At 62.1% G+C, this 27349-nt stretch overlaps 1 protein-coding gene across 21 annotated transcripts in view; it reads right to left on the bottom strand.

Moving 5' to 3' along the window:
• The window catches only part of NCOR2 (nuclear receptor corepressor 2), a 204884-nt gene that overhangs the window by 21610 nt on the left and 155925 nt on the right, over nt 1-27349 (bottom strand). For 12 of the 21 annotated variants that reach the window (XM_032310357.1, XM_032310352.1, XM_032310367.1 and 9 more), the window contains 11 exons: nt 22534-22681; nt 20399-20449; nt 18775-19402; nt 11941-12061; nt 10867-11023; nt 6669-6833; nt 5776-5915; nt 5016-5118; nt 4675-4779; nt 4279-4382; nt 571-721 (listed from right to left, as the gene is read on the bottom strand). In XM_032310357.1, the coding sequence (XP_032166248.1) occupies nt 571-721; nt 4279-4382; nt 4675-4779; nt 5016-5118; nt 5776-5915; nt 6669-6833; nt 10867-11023; nt 11941-12061; nt 18775-19402; nt 20399-20449; nt 22534-22681 (1873 nt within the window). The remainder of the gene's footprint in view (nt 1-570; nt 722-4278; nt 4383-4674; nt 4780-5015; nt 5119-5775; nt 5916-6668; nt 6834-10866; nt 11024-11940; nt 12062-18774; nt 19403-20398; nt 20450-22533; nt 22682-27349) is intronic. The other 9 variants (XM_032310361.1, XM_032310370.1, XM_032310372.1 and 6 more) reach the window with 3 other exon arrangements.

Genomic DNA, 27349 nt, shown 5'->3' on the forward strand with positions numbered 1-27349 from the left:
CCCAGACCTCGCTCCCTGTGCAGCCACCTCCACGGGCCAGACATCCTCCTCCCCGATCCCAAGCCTCCCTGTCTCTCAAGGGGCCACTAGGGTGGCCACATAGAGGGACACTGGGTATCCCCGTACGGCCACAAAATAGGGATAAAACGCTTTGCCCTGGTTCTTGACCACTCCGGCCAACAGGAGGGGCACAAACTCTCCAGATGGGTTTTCCACGGACATCTGGCTGCCTTTTACCCTGACCGTGTTTTTCTGGACCCTTCTCTCTTGACCATCTCCAGACACACCAAAGCCTGGAGTCTGGTGGACAAGCCACACTGGAGGAGTGGGTTTCCAGGACTCAGAGTTCACAGGTACCTCCTGTGTGCATCTTGCGTGGGTGTCCTGAGAGCTCTCGGGGGGGCTTCCTCACCGCGCTCCCCCTAAGTACCCCATGGGGATAGGGTCAACTTTTCTCCTGTGCCATCAACCCTCCACATAAAGATTCTTTCCTGGGCATGGAAGACCCCCGCGGACGAGGAGGAGGAAGGCCGCCGCGAGCCCCGCGAGGCCGCTAGCGACAGCACTCACCCTCGTAGGACAGGACGTGGCCTTTCTTGCCCTCGTAGATGACGTGGCCCTTGGGCAGGCTGTCCTCCCGGCTGCGGTCCAGGCGGCTGGGACTGTCCTCGCCGATGATCCTGGTGATGGTGCCTTTGTAGAGGACGTCGGCCGGAGTGCCCTGCAGGCGCAGAGGGGGTGAGCCCAGCAGGCTCCACTCGGGGACCCCCCTCGCGCTCACCAGGCATGACGCGGGCGTGACCAGCAGACCTACACGGGTCCCTCCGCCTCCGCACACGCACACGTGTGCTCGTGCGTTCACCCATGCGCTGCTTCAAAGTGGGAGACAGCCAGCAGTACGCAGCCACATGAACACTGGGCCACGGAACACCGGGCCACGGCTCACAGACGCCCACGGTGTAGCAGGAACCGCAAGAGCCCCTTATATACATTCTCTCATTTAGGTGCTATCGCCATGTCTGTTTCAGAGGGGGAGACTGAGGCATGGCGTGTTCGATCTGACTTCATCCAGGGGCGCAGCTGGGACTGGGACCGAGGAAGTCCACCTCTGGAGTCTGCGTTCCAGCTGGTCCCATGTGGGGTCACCTTCTCCGAGCCCCAACGTTTAACTGTTGACAGTCAGCGGATAGGGGTGCTGAGACATGACCCCCATGCTGTGCCAAGGAATGGATCCCATGCACTCCCGTTTCCCAAAACCAGGGGTTCTCAACCTTGGCACCATGTCACGGGGGGCCAATTGCTTCCTTGCGGTGGGTGCCGTCCTGGGCCCCCCTGGATGCCAGAGCTGCACTGTGCCCCCCCATCTTCCCCCTTCTCCAAGGTGCAACGATCAAAGATGTCCCTAGACATTGCCCCAAGTCCCTGAGGAGGCAAAACTGCCCACAACAGAGAACCACTACCTTTGAGAGAGTGAGCTCCCCGTTAGGGGAGGTATTCAAGGACAGAGAAGACAGCCATGTGGAGTAGCATCCTGCCTTGGGCAGCTTCCATGAACATGAGTGTGGGGACCGGAATATGAGTCTGGAGTCAGACTGCAGGACGGCGAAGAAGAGCTTTACCAGCGAGTTGCTGTGTGACGTCTGTCAAGTCACATGGCCTCTCTGAGCCTATACATCCATCCATCTACAAAATGCAGATAACCCCGGCATCTAGAATTCTCAAAGGCACTTGGCATAGACAGGCTGTCCCCAAGTCAAGCTGTCTATATTCCATAACCCGTCAACACAGACAGACATGGGGGTCCCTCTGTGTGCCGGGCCCCGGACCAGTGAGTCTCCCCGTGGGAGGTCCTCTGCTGAGAAACCCCCCCACTGGAGTAAGAGCAACAGCTGGCAACCGCCTTTAACTGCAGATCCAGACTCGCAAGGAGACGGACAACAAGACACCGAATGCAGACAGGCTCCTCCGACTTCTTGTAGCAGACGCTCGAGCAGCGGTCTGAGAGCTACCTGAGCTACCTCTGCACACAGTGTAGCAGCAACGCGCCTCACTGGGTGGTGGCGGTCCGGGGACAGGTGGGAGCACACGGCAGGGACATCCTCCCCGAGACCGCTGACACCAGGGCCGCTGCGAGCCAGGGCTCGGTGCTGGCGGAACTGGGTCCGTCCTAGGAAAGCAGCGGCTCATCGAAGAGCACAGTGGGAGACAGGAAGGGGCTCTCCTGCTGGGACTGAAAGCGGTCGATGTCCTCGAGCCACGCTGTTTACAGGGGCTTTCCTCTACGCCACAAACAGAGGCCGGAAACCCTGACGGGCCGTGACCCTGCCCTTGGGGACAATACACTGGACAGAATCGTGCAAGCGTAGAGACTGTTGGCCTGAGCCTTGTCTCAAGGACGAGGGCCCTGAAGCCTCAGGGCACGGGCCCCACAGACCTTCCCTCCCAGGGTGGGTGGGAGCACCCAGGAGCACGGCGTGTTGGGGCTTCCTCGAGAGCCCGCTGGGTTCACGGATGTGTGCGTGTGGTCTGGGCATGATTTCGTCACTGCCGGCAGCGAGGCTGTGGGAAAGTCTGCCTCTCATGCATTCCGGCAGCTGCCGCCCTCTGCCAAAGACCATCGAAGGGGTGTGAGGGACTGAGACTGTGTGGGTCACGGTTGCCTGGAAACCCGGCGCGGACGGGTGCCCAGGAACTGCAGATGTCAACCTTCGATCAACAGTGACGCCACAGAAAGACTGAGCAGGAACTTGTACGAGAGAGACCGCCCCCCCGCTTAAGTGTGTGTCCCAGCAGGGACCTGAACACCCTGGCCTGGCTTTTGCCCCAGGTTCCTTGTTCTTTGCACTCTGCAAAGCCGCCTCCAAAAGCCTGTTATTTCAAAATCCGCAGCTTTCCCCTCTGTGGTGTGATCTGAGGCCACTGGGGTCGGAAACAGCTCACCGCGGGCCAGCCTATGGCCTGACGCTCTGCCGTGAACATGCGTGTGGGCGGGGGCACGGTGTGCCCTGAGAGCGTGACTGCCGAGGTCCGTGTCTGTCTGTCCCTACGCCCTGTGTCTGTGAGCGTGTCTGCATTACATCTGCGCGAGTGTCTCTGTGTGCGAGCGTGTCGGTGCCTGGGCTCCCGGGCACGCACACCGGTGCGTTCTGGCTCCCCGTTCTCCGGCACGGTGTTCTAGAGCCCGACGCAGCTGGGCACAGGACTCTGGGTCCACGACTCACTAGCTACGTGGTCTCAAGTCTGCCCTCTGAGCTTCGGTCGTCTTATCTATCAAACGAGCTGCGACAGCCCCAACCCGTGCTGGGCCCGTGGAACTAACGTGTCCTGTCTGAAGCTCGGTGGAGGGAAGAAGAGCAAGCCTGGGGCCCCAGGAGGAGGTGATGCAGCCACACTTCACGCTCGCTGGCCAGGGAGGAGAGGGCTCAACGAGCCCCAGATGTGCGGGGAGCCCCAGACCTCAGTCACGTAGAGAACTGATCCCCCCTCCCTGACACCAGGGGGCCTCTGGATCGGCTCCCCGCAAAGCCGGGGAGGGGACGATGTCATCCCACATGCCCAGCTGCGGAGGCGAATGCAGCTACGATGCCGGACCCCAGCCCTTCAGTGGCCGACACCACACGGTCAAGGCCGGCGTAAGAGGAAACCTCTTTGTTTTCTGGGACCAAAGTCCAAACCAGGGAGGATGAGGACGGCACGCAAGGAGCCACAGGGGTGGGGGCCGGCTGCGCCCGAGTGCAGAGGACACCCCACGACCTGGCCCACGGAGCCCCACCCCTGCTCCAGGCACTGCAACCCTTGGCTGCCCCTTGCACGTGTCAGAGATGCTCGCAGGTGCTGTTTCCCAAACTGGGAATGCTGTTCCCCGAGAATCCTGCGGGGTTCACCCCCAAGCAGTCTCCCACACTAGCCTGGGCAGCCCCAGGTGTCCTTAATCAGTGCTTTACTCCATCCGAAGCACTGGATGCTCTGAGGCCATCGGCTCAGCTCTGCGGGGTCTGTGACTCTTGGGCTGCCTGCTGCGGCTACCCCGCCGGCTCCCGGGGACGGGCGAGTTTTGGACACCGCTCAGCACCTAACGTGCCTGGCCCCAAGCAGACAAGATAAATGACCAGGAGGCAAATCGCCACCCCATCCAGCACGACTGGTGCCGCGCAGGGACGCCGGAGGGAACAGATGGCTGGCCCTCCACTCTGCCTGCGGTCAGAGCCGCATCCGGAGCCGCGGCCCGCCGGTCCTCCCCCAACCCTCCCCTGGCAGGCGGGGCCCCAGGACACCTACGTGGGTGATGGAGCCACGGTACGTGATGGGACTCTCGGAAGGCACCCGCGTGCCGGGGATCCCCTTCGTGATGCTTCCTCCTGGAACCGAGCCAAGGGACGTCCCTAAAAGACACAAGACACAGGAGTACAGGTTGTCTGCAGCCCCTTCCCAGGGGACTGTGCTCCCGCTGACCTGCGAGGCCCTTGCTGTCTCAACACAAAGCACCCCCTGCCCCTCAAGAGGCAAACCGTTATAAAGAGGGGCTTTGGGACCCTCTGGGAGAGAATGAGGCTCAGCAGATTTTGGATAAAAGATCCCGTTCCTGCCTCGACCCTCCTCCAAAGAGCGGAGGGGCAGCCGCTGGGGGTGCAGGACAGACCCCGGGCCCCATGCCCACCCCTCACACCCTCGTACCTCTCAGTACGGACGTCTCCTGGGCTGTGGGCACCCCCAGGCTCTCTGGTGGTCCAGCCTGGCCCCGCGGGGACAGCTGCTCCTGCTTCACTCCGCTGTAGGGCGCTGGGGATGGGCGAGAGCAGTGAGCCACGCGCCCGTGCGATACGGGCTCGGAGGGAGGGCCCCCACCTAATCCTGCCCAGGGGCTGAGCTCCAGAACAGCCAGGAATTTGGGACTGCCCCCCCTGCTCTCAAGTTCAGGCCATGGTTCCAGCGGCCAAGCGGCTTTCCCTCATGCCCCCAACACGGACCCCCAGAGCCAAGCCTGGGCCATCCAGGAAGGGGAGCGCGATCCTTACCCAGCTTCTTGGGGTCCATGGCGAGGGGCAGCCCCATGGTGATGGGGCCCACAGGGGCCTTGGCGTGCTCCGAGTATGGGACGTGGAGCTGCACCGACATTCCCTGTGAGGGACAGAGGTCATGGGGTCAAAGGGGCCTCACAGTTCCTCTGCCCCATGTCCAAGCCCAGCCAGAGTGCCCTGACATCCCCTTCGACGGAAGCCCAAGAGGAGATCACATGCAGGTTGGGGCGCTGGGCCTCAAGTCCGAGTGACCACGGACAAGTCCCTGGTTCTCCTGACCTCAGTCCCCTCGCCTGGGAAGTGGCTGTCGTGACCTGGTATGGTTTCAAGGGAACGGTGCACCCACAGGGGCTGGGACGGAGCAGACCCCTTGCCACCGTCCCTTGCCACACAGGTGGGTGGGGTCGGGGAGGCCAAGGGGCAGGGAGTCACAGACAGGCTCACCATGTGCTACGTGTCTAGTGCATTCAATCTTCAATTTCACAGAGGGGAAACCGAGGCACAGAAAGCGCAGGCAACTTCCCCAAGGCCACACAATCTGGTTGCGGAGCCCCTGCTCTTGACTGCCCCAGAGGCCCAAGGTCCCGAGTGCCTGGGACAAGCTCGAGCCCAGCTGAGGCCCCAGCACTGCCGTGCAGAGAGATGACCCTAGCCCCTTGGGTACCCAGCTCCCACCCAGCTCCCGATGTCCCCACTTTACAGATGGAAAGACTGATCCCTCAGAAGAGGAAGGAGCTGTTCTCCGTTCCCGCCTCACCTGGGAGATGGCACTCATTTGCCTCTCGAGGACGCTGGGGTGCTTAGTGGAGGAGATGAGGGGCGGAGGGTTGGAGATGGTGGGTGGGCGCGGCAGCACGGGCCGGACACTGTCGTGGAGGCCCAGGGGCAGTGGGTGACCTGCAGGGCACACATCTGTCCACCACAGGGCCCCAGCAGTGGCCGTGGCCCAAATGCCCCTACCCCAGGCACCTCCCTGTCCACACGTGCCCCTGCTGCTCCTCCCGTCTCTGTCCTGATGAGCCCCTGTGTCCTCAGTTCAGATGTCACACCTCAGGGAAGCTCCCTCCTCCGGTCACAGCCCAGCCCCTGGCCCAGCCCCGCCCCCCCCTCGGGCCCAGACCCTGGTCTCCCCCGTTGCAACTTTACCCAAACCTCCCCTCCCCCCAGTGACAGCCCATCCCCCTCACAGGGACCGAAGGATCTTTCTAATAAGTCTATGGGCTCACATCCTCCCCACCACGCTGGAACCTTCCATGGCTCCCCAGTGCTTCCAGAATCAAGTCTTAACCTCTGACGTGGGCCTTCTGGTTCACCTGACCTGGTGCTTGTGGTCTCCCCAGGCTTTTCTTTCCGCCTGTCCCTCCTCCAGCTCTAAGCCACTGGTGGAACACAGCCCCCACTCTAGAGCTGCCCCTCCCCAGCACGAGCACCTCCTATGACTCCCTAGTGCCAGCGGCCCTGATCTTACTCGTGCCCATTTCCCAACTCTCCGTAGACCTCCTCTCCTTTCACTGACCAGACCCTCCCTCCCGCTGGGTCCCAGCGGACTCGAAGCTCCTTCTGCACACGGCTCCAAACCACTGCAAGGAGCTGGCACCCAGTGACCCAGCGTGGCGCCTGAGGAGCCCAAGCTTGGGCCAAGCTACTCACCAGGTGGGGCGTAGGAGAAGGCCGAGGGGTCAGGGGCATGCGGGGAGGCCTTGATCACCTCACGAGGGGCCACAGGGAAAGGCAGCCCTGACGTCCAGCACGGGGGCTCCGTGGGCAGCTTCTGGCCCTCGGGGGCAAAGGCCGGGAAGAACACGGGCTTCTCTGCTGAGGGGACGAGGGAGGGCAGTCAGCCAAACTTGGCCCTCCTCAGGCACGCAGTGGCCCTGCCATGCCTGCTCAAACAAGGCCCTCCTGTGCCCACAGCACTGGCCTTGGGCAAGCATGGGGTCCCGGCCAACAGGAATAGGGGTCTGTGTTGGGAGCTGGACCCACCCTGAGCCCTGAGCCCTCATGATCCTAGGGAGCTTCTAAGTCCCAGGGTGCCAGGCAAGCAAGGCGCCTGGACAGAGCTTCAACGCAGCGGTTGGCAACTGGAGGCATGGGGCCCACCGCCCATGGACTTGTCTACGGCAGAGCTGAGCAGCGGCCGCAGAGAATGGCTGGTCCACAAAGTCTGCAGTATTTACTGTCTGGCTCTTTCTAGAAAAAGCTGGTTGGCCTCTGCACAGCGAGGAAGCCTTGCTATGATCCGTATGCCCTGGCCGGAGGGAGGGGTGGCCGGAGGTCCAGACGCTCGGGAGAACCACCCTCAAGGCAGCCGTCTGTCGGACAGGGACGATGGGCCGGGCACTGTGCTAAGCGCCCCCCATGGGCACGGACCCCAGGAGGCTCCTTAGTAAGCTCGTGTGAAACAGACTGCTGCCAGCGCTGCCGTACGGAGGGGGAAACGGAGGTACAGACACACGGTGGCACGCTCTAAGGTCACCAGCAAGTACCTGGCTCAGTCAGGACCTGACTGCTCGCCGGCCTGTGCAGCTCAGATCACACAGCGGCAGGGTAGCGCCGTCCCCTACCCAGGCCGCCCACAGACTGGCACTTCCCAAGGGCACAGGTGCCAACTTGCTCATCCTCGCTGCACCTGGAGCGGCACTGCTGCCATCCCCGTTTTTCAGATGGGAAAACTGAGGCCAGCAGAGGGGAAGTCACCCGGTTGAAGGCCCACAAAGGCGGGCAAGGGAGGGAGCCTGGAGCCCAGGCAGTCAGGCTACAGGCTGCCGTCCGAGCCTTCCCTGGGCGCTCTGCCCGCAGGAGGGTGAACAACAGGTGGCCCCAGATTCTCAGGCCTGCAGGACACCCTGTGGCCAGGGCCAAAGGCCAGGGGCTCGGGTCTGTCGTCATGCTGTTCTCCTGCCCACCTCCCACTCTACTGAAATCGGCCTCCAGCTCGGAACCTCTCCCTTGAGAACTGGCTGGAAGACCAGTCCCAAGAGAGAGAACTGGCTGAGAAGTTGGGCAGGAGGCACAACTTGGAAACGCCAGAACTCTCTAGGCCCTGGGACAAGAATAGCAGGCAGGTGTCATCTCTTGGGCCACCTCCAGATGACAGAGGGAAGCTCTGACAGCCCCCGGAGCTACGGCAGCCAAGTGTTAGCATCGATTAGTGATGCCTGCTGTGGGCACAGCCGGTGGCCGGGGGGGCGTGCGTGCTCCAGATTCTCTCCCCCCACCCAGAAGAGACCGAGGTCCCCCCGAACCTGTGCCCTGCTGAAGTGGGCAGCCCGCAGGAGAGGGTCACGGGGCAGGGAATCCCCCCACCGGGCCTGGGCTTGTCCGGCTATCCAGTCTGTGTGCTGCAGCCCCACTCAGGCTGCGGTGGGCGGGGGTGGGCTCCGGGGCTGGAAGGGAAATCTGGGGTTGGGCCAGGCTGGGCAGGAGGCCGAGAGCCTGTAGAGACAACCTGTTCCTCCAGCTGTCCCCAGGGGGGCTGAGGGACCGGCTTGGCTGAGCTACTCCCTGCAGGAGCCAGGCAGCAGGGAAGGCTCCCGCAAGACCAGCGAGGTAGTGCTGGATGTCAGGTTCCCACGTGTGCCCACAAGAAAAGCACGCAGTGCCCGCCGCCCGGTGCACCGTCTGCGGCGGGCGGCCGTTCCAGGAAACAGCACAGCCCAAGGCCGGACTCAGAAACCACTGGTGTTGGCTTCCTCCCTTCCAGGACAGGGTCTATGACCTGTCCCAGCAGGCCCTGGCGAGCCCTGTGTGGTGCCCAGCCACCCACGGACCGCAAGCACAGCCCTGCTCAGGTCGGACACGGCTGGAGCTGCTTGGGCCCCTGACAGCACCGCACAGCCAACCCCTGGGCTGATGCCCCAAAGCCGGAGCCAGAACCTGCTCTTGCCCGGTGAATCCCACCCCCGTCACGGGCTGTCCTGGCCCCAGTAGGGGGGCCAGCCGGGTCCTGAGAGCAGAGAGCCAGCCCGGCCTCACCCTGCCTCGAGTTTGTCAGCAGGTCCCCCTGGCTCTGCCTCTGATGCAAACTCCTCACGCACCCCCTTCCTCCCCACCTCACAGTCACCACGCCGTCCAGGCTGGCACCACGGTGGTCAGGAATGGCACTGTGGCCTCCTCCATCTGCCCACAACTCCCTGAAGCCCTTACTCCTCAACAATGACTGGAGAGAGAGAGAGAGAGAGATCTTTCCAAATTGGAATTAGATTCTCTGCCACAAGACAAACACATCAAGGCTCCTCCTGAAAAGGCTTCTTCCATACCTGAGACAATATCCACATGGTACCACGGCCTACAAGGCCCTAAGCAATCATGCACCATTTCTCTCTCTGATTCTCTATCCTACCCTCTCCCCAGCCACAGCGACCTTCTGGCAACCCCCCAAACACATCAAACTACCCCAGGGCCTTTGCACATGCTCTTTCCGCTGTTTGGAAAGTTCTTCACCAGATCTTCCCGTGACTGAGTCATCATCTCCACAGAGACAGCTCCTCTGAGCCTCTCTTCACCCTGCTTTGCTCTTCAACTGTGCGAACTAACCTAACGTCATCCTGCTTTCTTATGCGCATGCTCTGGCTTAGGGTCCTTCTCAGTCACATGAAGAGTTCCCTGACTCAAGGACTTCGTCCTGCTCACTGCTGCACTCCCAGGCCCTAGCCCAGCACGAGAGCATCACAGGTGTTCTACACATGTCCTGGTCCAGGGGCCAAAGCCAGCCCGTGTGCGGGCCGGGATGTAGGCCTGCCCCTACGGGTGGCATCTGAGACTTCCTGCGGCAGGTGGGAGCGGCCGCAGGGAGGTGAGGGGGCAGGATGATTAAACAGGGAATGTCTGGCAGGCCCGTGCCACTTGTGGGAAGCATGCAGCCGTCCTCCTTCAGGGACAGCCCTGTTCTTTGTCCTCGGGCAAGCAGCACCACCCCCGAGGAGGCCTGTGGCCCAGGGCCAGCCTGGCTTTCCAGAGAAGGGCTGCTCTATCCAAGACGGTGCAGGCGGCACTGGTCCCCAGAGCCCACCCCTGTACTGTGCTGCTCAGGGAGGGTGGGCGGGGGTCCCGCTGCCCTCCGATGCTGAGAGTGGCTGGCAGACGCGTAGGCCGGCCCAGCACGGGGAAGTCTCCAGAGGGCCGCTGCCCATCGCTTGTGATGAACACAGCAGGTGCGGTGTGCCGGGCTGCCCTGGGGAGGGGGCCCCTCTGGGGACGCAGGCCTGGAACTTCTCGGGTCCAGCAGGGAACGTGAGGCAGAGGCAGACAATCCAGAGAACAAGAAACCACACCTTGCCTGTCCCCTGACCTTGAGCTTCACGTGGCGACAATAAAGCATGCCCTGGGCAGCTGCTCAGAGAATCACCCCCGCGGGCACCCCAGTGAACCCAGCGACCTGGGGCTGGAATAAGGTCAGACTGAGCACTGCAGGGAGCAGTGCTTCCTGCCCAGGTCCCAGAGCTGCTGCCAGCTGGGCGCCAAGGCTTGTCCATGGTTCTGGGAGCTCACAAGTGGGTTGAACCACGGGGAGTCTCAGGCTGAGCCACAGACGCGCTGATGCGCATACACAATGCTCTGAAAATGTTTTTAAGTTGCCAACGTTGAGAAACGGCCCCTCAGGTGAAAACGTGGATTTCTGGCTTCCCCGGAAGCACAACAGGGGCCGTTCCGCTGCGGGGTGACTTGGCTGAAAGCCAGGATGGGCCTACCTCAGAGAGAGCAGGGGTCCTCTGATTCGCCCCGGTCCCTGCCGTGCCCTGCTGTCCCGTCTGACCCCTCGGGCCGGCCCACTCTGCCACTCTGCTCGGCGTCTGCAGCAGCTGCATAGACACTCCTGCCCCTCACCCCTTCGGGGCCCCCTACTCACCCTCTTTGTCGGCAGGTGGTGCAGGGCTCCTGCTTTTCCCTCGAGGGCTGCTGCTGGGCTGCTGGGGGGTGTCGTTCTCCGGCTGCAGGGGCTGTGGAGGCGGCGGGGCGGGGGGAGCTGCGTCCTCCCGGGGGGGCTCATGGACTTTGCTGACCTGCTGAGAGAAGCAGGGGGAGGTACATAGCTTCACAGGCTGTCCAGGGGCCACAGAGCTGAGGAACAGCCTTCCGGGCCCCCTAAGCATGAGAAGCCGGCCTGAGAGCCAAGGCAGTGAGGTGCCCAAGGGCACACAGCTCAGGGACAGGAGAGCAGGTTTTCGCACATCCTCAGCTACCCAGTGGGGAGCCCATGCCTGGGCCCTGAGTCTCTGTGGGTCTCAGAGAGATCAGGATTGACAAACGGGACTGCACCCAGCCCTGGGGAGCCAGCAGTGTAGCCCGGGCCGCCCTGTACGCCTCACTCCGAAAGCCCCGGTCAGCTCAGAGCCCCTCAGCCCACAGCCCCCCGCTGCACTTGGGGAAGCCCAGGCACACTTGTTCAGAGAGGGGTGGTTGGCAGCGGCTGGGCCGTGGTGAAGAAAGGGCTCCCCCAAAGGGCCTGGAGATTCTTCTGGGGAGCCTCCCCCAAGGGCCTCCTGTTTAGAGTGAGGCCTTCTCCCCAGGGTGCTGGGACCTGCCGTCCCTGGTCTGGGGGAGCTCTGGAAGACCCCCAGGGGGGGTGGGGGAGCCTCGTGGGTACGGCCACTCTAGGCCCAAAGGCCTGCAGGGGCGCCGGGCCAGGAGGGCAGAAGGCAGCCCTGCAGGCCGCGAGCTCCCTCATTGCGCACAGCCCCACCCGGCTCCCTGGAGCAGTTCCCGCCTCATCTCCATGGGGATTTCTCCAGGAAACAGGAGGCTGCTGGGAAGGGCTGGGAGGAATGAGGCTGCAGGTGTTGCCCCCCCGCCCCTAGGGGCTGCGCGCCTGCCCTGATCCACTGCCTTCCCGAAGCAGAGGTGAAGGGGGGGGGGGGCACGGCGGCCGCGGCCTTCGTTGGCAGGAGTCCCGGGGTGCGAGAGGGGGCGCCTGGGCACTCACAATGGGGGGTATGGCGGCCGCCCGCTGCTTCAGCTGCTTCAGGTCCAGAGGCTTCTGGGGTGAGGCGTTGGCCCTGGTGTCGCCGGTGGGGGTGAGGAGGCTGGGCCGTGGTGACAGCAGCCTGAGGGAGAGACGAGCGTCAGCCCGGGGGGCTCACAGCTGGCTCTCCTGGCTCCAGCCCTGCACAACGGGGGCTGGAGGCGCCGCTAGGAGTGAGGCACGTGTCCAGGGCCACCCGGCCCAGGAGACCCACCAGGACTCTGCGGGTGGCGAGCGGGGACAGACGACTCCTCCCTCCGTTCTCCAGGCCTGGAGACCCAGGCCGGGATCAAACACTCGCCTGAGACAGCCCGAGGCAAGCCGAGTCCCAGGGAAGCCCAGCGCAGGGCCCGAGGCACGCGCGGCCTTTCGGAAGCTGTAGGAACGCGGAAGAATCCACTGGATGAGGGCTCGGCGAGCGTGTGGCATTGCGCACATGTGAGAGGCTTGGGCGCCAGGGCATGGAGCGGAGTGGACCCCGCTCCCTGGAGGACAGGAGCTGGGGAAACTACCCACGCAACTAGAAATCTCCACCAGCTGCAACCTCACGTTGACCGAAGAGCTAAGAGCAAGTAGACCGCAGCTGCTCAGCTGGTACACGGTCTACGCCGGCCAGAAGTGTAGCCCTGAGCTGAACCCGGCCTGTAAATGCTTCATTCCCCAAAGCGAGCTTACGTCCACCTGCTGCGGACAGACAGAACTGGGCACCTGAGAGTGGATGCCAGGGGCAGGGTCCCTCCAATGTAGGGCTGCAGTGTCTGAGGCACCTGGGCAGAGCCTGCCCTGTGGGGTGGGGCTCCTGAAGGGTTCACAGATGTCACCTCCTTCAGGAAGTCTTCAGGGATTTCTAGGAACTCCCAAAGTACTGGGCACAGCAACCTGCCACAAACCCCGTCTGGCCCCCCAGTTGGCATGAAGTCTTCAAGGTGGGAGCTCGGTCTGCTGCAGCCTCAAACCCTTGTCCACCCACCAGGGCGGCCAGGTTCCTGCCCAGCTGCTGACTCTCTCCTGCCACCTGCACTTGCTGAACACACAGCAGACCCAGCGCTGTGCCCAGGGGCCCGGCATCCGGTCTCAGCCTGCAGGACGCCACAGCAGATGACCCAACAGGGTGCACCAGGGCATCGGCCACGGGCTGGGATTCACCCAGAGGGCAAAGCTAAGGCCAGGTCCCCAGAGCCGGAGGATCCTGTGGGCACAGTCCCCACTGTGCTCGGCGATCGCACCAGGTGATGCCCCGTGCAGACTGTAAGCCACAGCCACTGCCTTCCAGGCGAGAGCCGTGCTAACCAGGACAGGGCCCACACCTGTCCGCACCCCCGCAGCTGCTGCCAGACCCCCAGCGATGAGGAACCCGTGCCTCCTTCTGCAGATGGAGCCGGGCAGACTCCTGACTTGGGGCCTAGGTGCCCTCTGCTCTCGGTGGCGCGGCCACAAAGCCGTGGCCATGACAGGCTGTCCTGCGGTTACCTGAATCCTCCCCACATCTGCCACACGCTCGGCTGAGCAGACACAGACACGGCGACGCCTGCTGGGGCTGCCTGAGGCGCAGAGGAAGGTCGTCCTGACTTCTCCATGCTCAGCTGGCCTCCATGGTCCTCCCCACCTGCTCGCCCTCTCTCCCGCCCTCACCTCTGCACCTCCCCAGACCCTGCTCACCCTCTGCTCCCCAGCTCTGGGGCCTTTCCTGTAGCTGCCGACCCTCCCTGCTCTCCTGCACTCGGGCCCCGGGGCCCAGGCACCCTAACAGGCCTAAGCAGAGATGCCACCAGCTGTCCTCACGCTCGCCACCTGCCTCAACGCATACGCCATGCCCGGCCTCCCCTCCCCTCTGCCTCCCAGCACCCTTTTAAACCGACCCACACTTGTAAACGTTAATTTTAAAACGAGCGTGCTTTGGAAGCAGTCCAGCCGTTCCTCTAGAGGCGGAACGCAATCATCACCCGACCCGGCCATCCGGCTCCTGGGGGTTCGCCCAAGAGAACGGAGAACACAGGCCCACGAGAACAGCCTGTTCACAGAGATCCCAACAGCACCATCGCCACAGCCAACAGGTGCAAACCACGCAAGTACCCCCAAACGGGGTCTGTCCACACAACGGACTGCGATCCAGCCATACCGAGGAAGAAGCAGGACCCCCGCTACAACGTGGACGGATCCCGAGAGCCAGAGGCCGACTGAGAGAAGCCAGACGTGACGGGCCACGCGCTGTGAGGGGAGCCACTAATAGGAACCGTCCAGAAGGCGAGAATCCACAGACAGAAGAGAGGCAGGCGGAGGCCGGGGGCTGGGGGCGGAACAAGGAGTGACGCTGAAGGGCTCGGGGTTTCTTTCTGGGGTGCCGGAGAAGCACCCCAGAGTTCAATGGCAGTGATGGCGGCACACCTCTGGGGACAGATTAACATCCACTCCCCCGTACGCTGTGTGGCTGGATTGTATCGTCGGTGAAAGATGGAAATAAAGAACGTACTATACGCTAGCCAGGAAACCAGGAGTTTGATTAACTGTACTGCCTCCATGAACGACGATATGCCGTATTTTACGGGTGTTCAGAAATACAAAACTACGACAAGACACAAGTATTAAAGTTAAAAAGGAACATTTCCTTATAACACATAGAAAGCGAAGTCTTTGCCAGGGAACTAGGGCCTTCCCCTTGGGCCCGGGTCCTGCCTCGGTTTCCCCACAGCTCCTCGCCCAGGGAGGGACCAGTCCCATTAGAGAGCAGGGCAGCAGGGACTGCCCCTCACACGCTCTCAGCAGGCCCCCATTTGGGGCACACCCAGAGACCCGCACTCCTCCTCCCTGAGTGTCCCACGGAGGGAGGCAGGAGCTCGGTTCACGGGAGGCCTCCTGATGCCCACCTGCCCACTTGCTGTAAGAGACCAGCTTCCAAGAGCAAGGGTCTGGGTTCAAGTCCTTGACCAGCCTCAGCGACTGGAACCCTGAAAGGAGCAGGACTCCCAACTTCCCTCATTCCGGCCCCCACAGCGGGTGAGCGCTGCCTCCAGGAGCCCTCCTCAGGGGCGGCCCTGCCTCTGTGCTCTTTCCTTTGTTTTCTTGGAAGACAGCCGCTTTTATTTTCCTCTCTGGAGTCCCGGGGGGAGGGGGGAGGGGCTCTCGGAGCCTGGCACCAGGCATGTGACCCAGGAGGAGAGGGGAAGCTGGCAGGGCGGCTGGGAGCGGCTCAGGGCTCAGGCTCCCAGTTCAGAGCCCACCTTCAGCTATAGGACAGAACCACTGTGCCTCCGTTTCCCCATCTGTAAAATGGGCATGAGCACAGCCAGCCCTGCCCTCCCAGCACAGTTCTGTGGGTGGAACAAGGGGCAGCACAGGAAGCACGGACAGCAGCACCTGGGACTGAGCGGGTCAGGTGATCTTCGCATCACTGCGGGTTTTCTTCCCACACTGGAGGGCCAGGGCTGGGGGAGAGGGATGGGCAATGGGGGACTGGGGACGCCCTGGGTCTGGACACCCTCTCTGCTAAGCACCTCCCTTGGCTTCCCTATGATCATCAGGCTCCGATCATCCTCGCTGCCACGCATGGGGCTGGAGGCTCGTGAGGGAAGGCTGGTTATGAACCGTGTCTGCATAGACATGGTTCTGCTGCTCCTGTGAGGCCAGGTCCCGGCCCACCTGTCACCTCCTCTCCTGCCCTCTCCCTCGTTCTGCTCTGCCACAGGCCTCTTTGCCTTCCACTGAACATTAGCTCATGCAGCCACAGGGCCTTTGCACCGGTTGCTCCTCCCACATCTCCCACTATAGGCTCTGATGACCCTCCCATGCCACCTCCTCAGAGAGGCCTCCCTGACTGCCCCCTGCATGGCCCCTGCCTGGTGCCTGTACTCTTCCCATCACCCAGTTATGTTCCCATTGGGATCCCAATGGGATCAGGGCTCATCTGTTCTGCTCCCAGCATCCCTCGCACGTAGAAGGGCCCCTGGCAAACACCGGTGCCCAGTCAATCATTTACGGAATAAAGAAATAAAAGGGAAAGTGCTGCTGGGGTTCTTTCAGAATTTCCAGGGCACAGGGGAAGAAGCCACACTCCAGCCCACTCTCGGAGCAAACCTCCAGTGTTCCTAAAGCAGCTCCGCAGGCAGCTAACCATTCACGGAGCACCTAGCATGTGTGGGCCTGGCCCCAGGCTGCAGTTTATGCTGTGACGTCCATTATGCTCACGGGAAGCCTGAAAGTGGGGACCCCACACCCATCTCAGAGAATACAGAGGCCCAGGGAAAGGGGCTTTCTGGGGTCTCGGCCCTGCCAGAAAGTGCCCAGGCACCCTCTCTGGAAAATGGGACAGAGGAGGCCAGGCGAGCTCAAGGCTTAGCCATCAAAGCCACCATCTCTGGTCGTCAGCCAAGAAAACTCCCAAGCAGAGCTGCCTGGCAGAAGGTGATGGAGAGTCAAAGCAGAATACGATTTCTCTCTCCAAAGGTCGTCAGCGGGGGCTGCAACGAGATACACCCTGGGCCCGTCCAGGGACGCCCAGCTCACCACAGCGGGGCTGCCCAGTGGGAAGGAGGGTGGTGGGCGGCCGGCCAGGCCCCGGGGTCGTGCAGGGGCCCACCCGTCCCGCCAGCCCTTCCGGGAGGCCCTGGCTGCCAGGGCCTGCTCTGACGCATCTTGCCTGCGCGGCTGTGGCTGGGGGGGAGAGGGGGTGGCAGGCGGCCAGCCATGAAGAGGTCAGCAAGCTGGCCCAAGTCCAGCCTGGCTCCGAGGGCGGGGGACCAGCCTCGGTCACACAGGGCGTGACAGACCAGGTGTCCTGACTCCCAGCCCAGGGCCGCTGCTCCCCAGGGATCGAATGCTGGACGTTCAGGCAGGAAGAGTGGATAGAGCCAGATCCAGCTGGGGGAGGAAAGGACACGTCCCTGGGTGGGGCTGTTGGGGGAGAGAGGGAGGCTGCAAGTAGCCTTTGGGGCTTCAGGCCTGGCCGGAGGGATCCCGGGGGCTAGCGGGGCTCAGCTCAGCCTTCCCCACTCCCCAGTCTTGGGCAGAGGCCATGTGAACCCAGGAGGCTGCTTATCAGCATGGTTGCCCCATGAGCTCAGTGCTCTTCCCGCTAGGAGCAGAAACCCGTTTCCATGACTCCGTCCCTGCGGCCAGCAGGAGCAGGGTGGGGAGCCGCCCGCCCTGACCCCATTCCCCAGGCACAAAGAATGAGCAGAGCAGCCGGTCCCTGGCCGGGGGCCCTTCCCGGAGGATCGGGCCCCCGTGCGTACTGTTCCCAAAGGCAAGGAGCTCAGGACCCCCCGAGCCCTCAGAAGCCTGTGGCCGGGCCTTTGCTGGTCACGGAGCCACCCAGCAGGCTACCTCTGACATGACGGGGTGAGGCTTCTGCCAGCAGGGGCGCCCAGGGAACCCCAGACACACAAAACACGGCTCACTTCCTTTTGTGGAGGAAGACCCAAAGAGCTCTGGATGAATCCAACTTTCACATGAAATGTTCTAGAACTTGCCGTTTTAACATGCCCCAAGGTGAATCACGGGGCAGAGGAAAGGCTCTGGAGTGAACTCTGCTATTTGAAAGTCAGATTTTCCTCCCTCTCACTCTGCCCAGAACTTTTCCGAGACAGGAGAGGAGAGACAACAGACCGCACTGTTTTTAGTCAAAATAAAAACGACCCGCCTGCCTCACTAGAAAACATTCCTCCAGCGTCCAGATGTGGGTGGGAGCGGGTCTCTGCACCTCTGCCCTCAGCCAGCCCCAACTCAGGGGTATGAGCTTTGGTTCTGGCCAGGAGTTTTAGGGGCCTCAACCGTCAGTCAAAATCCAATGCTCCAGGGGCTCGGGTAGGAGGTGGGGTTGGGCACCTCACCCCAGGAGCAAAGACAAAGGTAAGAAAGGGAGGAACACAGCTCAGAGATGGGGGCACCCAAACAGGACGGCACGGGGGTCCCCCCAGGCCAGCCCCGAGAGCAGCCCCAATGGCTCAGTCAACTTGAGCCAGGACAGTGGCCTCCCAGTTCCAGCACCCGGACCCTTGGCGGAGAAGACACGAGTCCCCAGGGGTCTCAGCAGTGTGCTCCACAAGCAGCCACGGGCAGGCCCGCACCACTGTCTGCAGGGACACGACAGCTATCTCCCGGTGCCTCTCTGACCCCCACTGACGTCCCCGCGTTGGCCGCCAGCTGCTTTCTGAGCCCAAGTCACACCCAGCTGAGCGGGGCACTCCCCTGAGAACGGACTGCAGCCCCAACCTAGCCCGGCCTGCTCACCCTCAGCGGCTACAGGACTCCGCTTGAATCACACAGGCTGTCTCCCGCCCCCGGGCCTTGGCACCTGCTGTTCCTGCCTTGTTAAGGATAGAACTGTGGCCCCCACCGCCCCCCGAGCCCTCGAACGTGCTCAAGCCCAAACAGCCCGGGACCCATGAACGTGACCTAATTTGGAAACGGGCTCTTTACAGACGTGATCAAGTTAAGATGGGATCATCAGGGTGGAGCCGAATCCAGTGACGGAGTCCTCATGAGAAAAAGAACTCTGGGCTCGGGGTCACACAGGAAAATGCCGCGTGAAGACAGAGGAGTAAGAGCCTTCGGGGCCGGGGGGCAGGGACCCCGCCACACCCGCACACCTGCAGCCACCCGGTCTGGAGGGCTTCGTGCCACGGCCCCAGGGAGCCAACCCCGCTGCCTGGCATGCGCCCCTTGCAGACCGGTCCGCCGGCTGCGCCCTTCCGCGTCCAGCCACACTCCCAGGGCGAGGGCGGGCGCCCAGTCGGCTGCTGCGCCGCTGCCCGGTGCCGGCTGCCGAGGACGAAGCTACCACCCGCTCCGCCCACTCACCTGTTCTTGTCGCCTCCCTCGGGCTCGTCCACCTCGTCTGCGCTGCAGGTGGCACTGGAGTCGCTGTCCTGGGGGGCTGCCGCACCCTTGGCCGTGGGAGCTTTGACCCCGGGGCCGCCGCCCTCCTTCTTCTCCACTTTGAGGGCCCCCTCGGGCGCGGCCTCGGCACTGGCCTCGGCGCCCGCCTTGCCCTTGTCGGGCCCCTCCTCCGCGGCCTCCTCTTTGCACTCGCTCTTGACGGGCTCCGTGGGGGGCACCTCGCCGGGCTCTTCTGTCTTGCCCACGTCCACAGCCAGCTCTTGGGCCGCAGGGGGCTTCTGCTCCTCCTCCGCCACCGCCAGCGTGGCCGCGGCATCTTCCTCCTCCTTCTCCTCCTTGGGGACCACAGGAGGGGGTGCGGTGGGCGACACAGGTGCTGGCGGGGGCGTGGGCGGGCGGGCGGCTTCGGGGGCCGGGGTGGGCTCGGGGGCGGTCAGCGCGTCCTCTGGCGGAGGGGTGGGTGGCTCAGGGGGTGGCACGTCGGGGCCCGGGCCAGGCGGGGGCTTGGGCCCATTCTGCCCCGTGTCCTTGGCGGCCTCGGTGCGGGGGGAGGGGATGCTCTCGGTGTCAGAGCTGTTGTTGACTGCGGCTGTGAGGGGGAGAGAGGGGCAGGGTGAGTGGTGCCGGGGGCGCTCAGGCATAGACCTGGACCTGCCCATCCCAGCTCCGGGGCCCAAATTCAGGATGCCCTGAGTGGCCCCACAGCCGGACACCCCAATGGCCCTGAGGCTCCCACACACATGGGCAGCCGGCCCCTCCCCGGTCCTAGGGCCCTGCCCTCCCCCCGCCACCTGCTCCCCATGCTGGCCCTGGTGCCCAGCCACCTCACTGACTTCCAGCCCCTGGGGTCACTGGCACCCCTATGTGGCCAGGGCTCTCATCTAAGCTCCAGAGCTGGCTGTGCCCAAGCCAGAAGCCCAGCCGTGGAAACACAGGTTCCCTTTGGGCCTTGCTCTCCTCATCTGCAGAGTGGGCAAGCAGATCCTGGCTCACAGGGGGAGTAAGCCAGGGTGTCGGCAAACTCTGAACAGCCCAAGGGGAAAGCGTCCCGTCCGGCGGCATCCCCCTCCGGAGGCCCACACGGCCCCGCACCTGGCAGGTGCACAGGGAAGTGGTAACCGAGTGACTGAACGTGCGAGTGACTGAACGTGCGTCCGGATGACAGGTAAGGGCAGCTAGCCTCCCACCTGGCTCTTCAGCCTTAAAAACACTCCTGTCACTTCTCTGGGTCTCAATTTCCCCCATTTTGTGTAAAATGGGGACAAAGTGAAAAGCCCTGCACTTGCTGTTGGGAAATCAAACATGGTGCAAGTCACAGACGAGAATACTGGGGAAAATCAACCCAACGGTGAAGCCGAGTGTACAGATCTGCAAGCGTGAGACAGGGAACAGCATGGGGAACAGACACCGCACAGGGAAGGCGGACAGAGGCAGCAGCAGCACAAATGTTGGCACTCACAGAGGCATGCTCACGGAAGTGGGCCCCTCGCTGAGGACAGGTGCCCTCAGGATGCCCCTGATTCCAGCACAGCCCTACCCAGACCTCCCCCACCACCGCCGCCAGGCCAGCCGGCCACACTCGTACCTGGGCCACTGCATTCCCCTCTGGGCACCTCGCTCCCAGAGGTGTGTAAGGCTGGAAGGAAGCGAGAGAAGGATTAGAAGCAAGGCAGCAGGAGCAGCAGGTGGCAGAGAGGAGGTGGCCAGGGGGCGAGCAACAGGGGGACCTGTGGCCCTCATCTCGGAGCGACGTGCCCTTTCCCTTCAGACCCACGGGTGACCTGCAGCGGCCTTGGCCAGCAACAGGGTGGTGCAGGGTGAAGAGCCAGTCCCGCCCACTCCTGGGTGTCCTTGGACAAGTCACTGGCCTTCTTTGGACCTGAGTTCCCAGGACAGAGGTGGGGATGTAGACCTCAGAGGTGGGCAGGGCGGAAGGAGCGGCCTTTGTGGCCCTGGACCCCATCCCACCGCTCAGCCCCAGAGCCAGGTGGGCAGGGAGCCGCCATGGCCCTGGACGAAGGCCCCCTTCGGCCCCAGCTGCCCAGGGTTCATCTCTGCCTGGATGCAGCAAGGCACTTGCTGCCCGCCCCCTGGAGGGGTCTGCCATACTGCTGGGGCTGGCTGGGCTTTCTAGAAGGTTCCACAAGGGCGACCTCAGGCCCTAACCCGGAACCTCTCTGACCGCCCCCTTCCTGGTCACAAGGCACAGAATTACACAGCAAAAGCTGGCTGGACCGGCCAACTCCAACTCCACCAGTTACGTGACACCCCGTGAGAGCAGTTCTCCTCTCCCGGGGCCTCGGTTTTCCAAAACTCATCCATGTGATGGGAGTATCACCCTGTACCTTTGTGCCGGATTTTCTAGCCCACTGCACAGGACCCATTCAGAGCCATCAGGTGGTCACAGAGCCTCAGCTCTGCCAGACCAGCCCTCCCCCTCCCTCTCCCCGACTTGGCACAGAACGTCCCTCCACCACCCCCACTGTGGGATGTGAGCCCTACAAGTGACGGGGAGTTCACTACCACACAGTTCTTCTACTGGGCAGTGTCTGTTCTGGTCTTAATGCTGAGCCGAAGTCTGGCTTCCCTCCCCTCTCCCACCAAGGCTGCATCCTATCCACAGAAAAAGCTGGGAGAGTGTTTAAAGAGGGGGACTGGGTTTCTGCTTCCTTCTCTTTTTCTGGCTATAAATTCAGGACCCAGAAAACAAGGGCAGAGGGATTTGTGGTGCTCACTCAGACGCTGGCCAGGCCTCTCCCCAACTTGGATTGGAGAGACCCAGAGCAGCAAGGGGGCCAGACTCTATCCCCAGCTTGAGGCAAGAGCAACCACACGGCCCAATTCTCTGTTCTCAACCGGGAAGTGAGGTTCAGGCCCGAGAAGGCACTGGGGGCTGGCAGGGCTCAAATTTATTTGCAGGCCTGGTTTGAGGAGCCAGGAGGGGACTCTGTCCTTTCTTAACCATGTTGGCAGAAGCTTGGGAGTTTGAATGCAGAGGCAGGCAGACGGGGGAAAAGGAAGGCACCCTAGGCAGGGGCAGGAGGAAAGAGGGTTCTGTTCGCCAGGAACACGAGGGCCCAAATGGGGCAGCCCTGGGGAGGAAGGGAACAGGGGAGGCACAGGTGTTCAGCTAAGTTAGGGGTTGGGGTCTTTGGGGACATCGTGCCATGGGGGACAGGTACAGACCCATGTAATTTATCACCCAAATTGGAGCATTTGGGAGTAATACCATCATCGCCACCATCACCATCGTCATGACCATCACCATCACCACCAACACCACAACCACCATCACCATCACCACCAACAACACCATCACCATCATCACCAACATCATCACCATCACCATCGTCACCACCATCACCACAACCATCACCATCACCACCACCGACACCATCACCACCGACATCATCACCACCACCGACACTGTCCCACCACCATCACCACCACCACCATCACCATCACCACCACCATCACCATCATCACCAACATCATCACCAACACCATCGTCACCACCATCACCACCACCACTGCCATCACCACCATCGCCACCAACACCGTCACCATCGTCCCCGCCAACCCCGCCACCATCACCACCATCACCACCATCGCCACCGACACCATCTCCATCACCAGCACCACGCTCCCCGTCCAAGGCAGTTCGGGCCTCCTTGCAGCAGGGCCCGACAGTCTCGGGGCGGGTCAGATCCTGTCCCGCACCTTCCGCCTCCTCCGCCGTCTCCTCCTCGTTCCCGCTCGCGCCCGATGCCTCCATCTCCTCATCCTCCGCCACCGGCGGGAAGGCAGCCTCCTCACTGGCGGCGGCTGGGGTTTTCTTCTTCTTCCTCCGTGCATTCCTCTCCTTCTCCTAGGGCACAGGGACAGCAGCAGTCACAGCCCGGGCCTGGGCTGTCAGCCCGGGGACTCCCTGTGCCCGGGGCCTCGTCACAGGTGCGGTGGACGGTGATCCCAGCCGAGTGGCCACGAGGCGACCTTCCCCCCTCGCGCCCCACCGGCCAAGCGTGCCAGGGGCTATTTTTACTGAGGCCTTTATCCCGCCTTCAAGTCCCAGATGCGTGTAGGGCGCAGCCTGGCCGGTCAGTTGCCCTGACATCCTTCTGGGACAGGCGAGGAAGGGCTGTTTCTGCCTACAGGCCCCCTGTGACTGGTCCAGCCCCTCGGACGACCCCGGGCAGAGCAGCGACCAGATGTCCCGGAGGACACTGGGCCAGGCGCAGTCACTACGTGGGGAGCCAGTGACGGAGGGAAACTTCCTTGCCTGTCACCTCTGCCTCTCACTGAGCCCTGGCAGACAGGACTGGTTGGGGAACCTCATCATTTCACTCCCCCAGTCCTTCTAGGACACCTCCTGCACGCCAGGACAGCCTCGGGGCTGAGGACACACAATGAATGAGGCAGACAAGGTCCCTGCCCACAGAGGTCTTCTAGTCGGGACCAACAAACAACATTTCACTTAATTAGAAACTCAGAGGTGGGGACATGAGCCAGATCAAAACAGACAGGGCGGGGGTTAGATGGACACGGAAGGCTTCTCGGAGGAGGTGACCTCTGAGCGGAGTAGGAGCACAGAGAGAGAGAGCCGGCCAGGCGAAGCCCTGGAGGTTGGTGGTCCAGGTAGAGGGAAGTGCGAGTACAGACCCCCGAGGTGGGGCCCAGCTCAGTGTGCACAAGGAGCAGAAAGAAGGCTCCCACGGCGGAGACTTGCACGGCTCTCCACAGGGCACCCTGGTCCCCAGAAGCCCGGCTCCTTCACTCACGGGGCCAGATGCCCATCCCCCAGCTTGGGTGCAAGCTTCTCCCTCCTGGTTGGCAACTGCTGTCTTTGCCCCTCCCTGGGCGGGGTGCCGAGGTTTGGAGCACATCTGCCGGCTACTAACTGGCTGACCGAGGGGGCGGCCTCTGAGGCTCAAACACACAGTTGGCAGAGTTGGGAGTACGTGTGATGGCGGAGTGCTAGGGTCTCAAGGCAACCAGGGACTCCCAGAGGCAGTGGACTGGTTCCCAAGAGGGGATGACACGCCCCGATGCAGCTGCTGTGACAGGAGGGTCCCAGCCCGAGCCCTTCAGGATCTCCAAGGAAGGAAGTAGAACCTGTGGCGACCTCAGATACGCCAAGAGCCTCAGTGAAGCCCCTCGCACGGGCCCAGGGATGGTCCCCCCAGAATCCATGACTGCCCAAAACTCTGAATGTGACCTTATTTGGAAATGAGCTCTTTGCAAATGTAATTAGTTCAGATGAGGTCATAGGAGATTAGGGCGGACCCTGAGTCCAGTACGACTGGTGTCCTTATAAGAAGAGGGGGAGTCCGGACGCAGAGGCACACAGAAACACATAGGGAGTAATGTGTCCAGCAGCCAAGGAACATCCAGCATGACCGGCCGCCTCAGCAGCTAGAGGAGCAAGGCAGGCTTCTCCCCGGAGCCTCCGGAGGGAGCAGGGCCCTATAGACACCTCCATTTCAGATTTTTGCTTCCAGATTGTGAGAGAATGCTTTTCTATTGTTTTCAGTCACCTAGTTTGTGGTCCTTTGGTACAGGAAACAGGAAACTAACGCACCTCCCCTCCACCAATCCCCTGGCCCCCTGGAGAAAGCCCCCGACCCCAAACTCTCGGGGCAAATGGCTGGCATGCTCCAGGCGCCAGCAGGGTCGGTCCGCCCCAGGCCCTCACTATGGCTGGGCTGGGAACAGGCCTCAGGGGGTCCCCAAGCCCCAGCCCCAGCCTGGGAGTGGGATCACTTCCTGTCCTGCCTTCTTCCCGAGCAAATGGGGGTCCTCTGAGCGTAGCCACTCAGAACACGGGGAGGAAAAGGAAAACGTCCGTTTGCCCGTTAGTCACGGTTTCCGTCACCAACAGGCCAGGGCCATAGCCCCACCCTGCCGAATGTCCCCTGGCCACTGTGGGAACGCCCAGCTCTGCCATGCCCCCCACCCCCCACCGCCCGCCTCCAGGGGCTGGCCCGGCCCTGCCCCAAACCCCAAGCTTCTCCCAGAGGCCCAGCTGGAGCCCACGAGGCGCGAGAAAGTTGTGTGGCGTGTGGGTTCTGTGGGTGCGGCTGAGGGATCCCCCTTCTTCCCCAATCTATTTTTAGCAGACAGGGACTCACTCCTGTGCTTGGGCTGGGTGAGGCAGGCGAGATCTGCCGCTGGGGCGGGGGCGGGGCAGCGGCTGGGTGGGACTCCACAGTGCGGGGAGCCTGGCAGGGAACCGGGGCTCCTGGGGGTCTGGCCGGGATGTGCATCTTCTGGGGACTCAAGGCCAAGCCGGGCAAGTATGATGTCAACATTCGAATCCCAACATGGGGTCTGAGAGGCTGGGACTTTCTGAGTGTCTGAGGAATTACACCGAATCCTTCCACATGTGGCCCTGTACCCCCAGAATCGGGAGGGGTGTGCGGAACAGGAGATGCTGGCAAGACAGGTATGATTGCAGCTGCTGTTTATTGAGTACTTACTATGTGCCCGGGTGTTTTCCTGGATTGAGGCAACGGAGACACACCGCTGCTCTATAAGCCAGAATACGCTGCCCCTGCTTCAACCCTTCCAGGGGCTCCCTGAAACCCTTGATCGAAAACCCCAATCGTCCCCCTCCATACAGCCCTGCATGGTCTAGATCTGGACCTCACCCACCTCTCCAAAATGTTTGTCCACCTCTGCTCTCTTCGGTCATCCTGCTACAAACACACTGGCCTCCTTGCGCAAACATGCTTACAGGGCCCTTGGCCACAGGGCCTTTGCACTGGTCATTCCTCTGCCTTGACCTCCTTCTTGTAGACACGTGACTCACTTCCTCACCTCAATCTGGACTTCGTTCAGACCCCACCTCCTCAGAAAGATCTTCCCTATTACTCTGTCAAAACAGCTAATCCTTCGCCCCCCCATCAATCACTCTCTACTATATACCTCACGTTATCACCTTCAGACCAGAATGTTCATCTGTCCCTTGAACAGGAATTAGCCCCTGAAGGGCCAGCACCCTTGTTCTCTGCTTTGTCCCCAGCCTACCTGAAACAGGGCCTGTCACCTACAGTGCAGGTGCTCTGTAACAGTTTCTTTAAAGATTTTACTTATTTATTTATTTGACAGACAGAAATCACAGGCAGGCAGAGAGGCAGACAGAGAGAGAGGGGAAAGCAGGCTCCGTGCTGAGCAGAGAGCCCGATGCGGGGCTCGATCCCAGGACCCTGGGATCATGACCCAAGCTGAAGGCAGAGGCTCAACCCACTGAGCCACCCAAATGCCCTGTAACAGTTTCTTTAGATGAATGAACTTGATAGACAAAGACACTGGCTCAGAGAGGCAAAGAGGCTTTCCCGAGATCACACAGCTCATGAGTCGAGTAGCTCACATTTGAATGCAGGTCAGGTTTAAGCACTTTGTTGTCCAGACCGTGTCCCCCTCCAGGCCTATGCGGCCTTGGACGGAGGAGACAACAGAAGGAAACAAGGCAAAGCAAGGCCTGGGCTGAGACAGACAGAGACAGAGAAACACGGAAGCTGAGCCCCAGGGCCTGGATTCACAGATGGGAGAAAAGGGTAACCTTCGGCCATAAGGAGGGGGAGGAAAACCTCGGAGAAGTCACTAATGCCAAATGTTACATAAGTCTGGGACATGCGCGTCTGCCCACCCAATCCTGCTTCCTGCTGACATCGCCCCATGGCCTCGCTCGAGCCAGGCCTGGTGTAAAGCAAGAGGGGACACCCACTGACCCTCTGCTTCCTCAGCTCCTTCCTGCACTGGACAAGGGTGACATGTCTTTCTGAGCTCCAGACGGGGCCTGGCCAATGGCCTGAGGAGGCTGACCCCGCTTCAGGATTCATAAGGACCTAGAGCTTCCTCCTAGAGACCAGAGAGGGCCGGGGAGGGGTGGGAGGCAGAGGTCATGGGGTTCAGTAGCATCTTGTGAGGCCTACTTGCATACTCCAGTGACGGGAAACTCACCCCCGCAGCTTGGGTGGCCAGTCGGGATGGATGGACTCAGGCTGAGCCCAACTTCCCGTGACGGGTCCCTGTTATGTGTTCACTGTGCTTCCTCCATCGCTCCTTCAAGGTCAGCTGGGAACAAGAACCAGCCCCATGCTCCCAAACTGCCTTTTCTCACCAAAACACGTGGTCAGCAAGGTTCACCCTCTGTAGGCCCCAGAACACGGCCTGCTGGTCCCATCTCCTGGTCCAACACACTTGGTCCACGGCTCCCCCAGCAAGACCATGCTCTGCTGAGTCCTGTGTGAGCCACGTCTAGGGGAGGGCAGGCCCACGAAGGGATGCTCCACAGACCCGGGTTCAAATCCCCTCCGTGGTCTCCTGGCCTCATCACCCACCAGTGCTCAGGGTCAGACGACAAGAAGGCCGACCTCCTCCATCAGCTACCGCTACACCTCTCTTAGACCAGCACAACCCACCCGGAGCCCAGCGCTGGCAGACGGCTTCCCGCCGTCCACTCCAGGAATGCCCAGCTTCTCCGCCCAGCAGGAACAGCCCATGCACACTGCCCGCCAGGCGCACGGCAGGCACT

This window comes from Mustela erminea, chromosome 13 (assembly GCF_009829155.1).
Source record: "Mustela erminea isolate mMusErm1 chromosome 13, mMusErm1.Pri, whole genome shotgun sequence".
NCBI classification, from domain to species: Eukaryota; Metazoa; Chordata; class Mammalia; order Carnivora; family Mustelidae; genus Mustela; species Mustela erminea.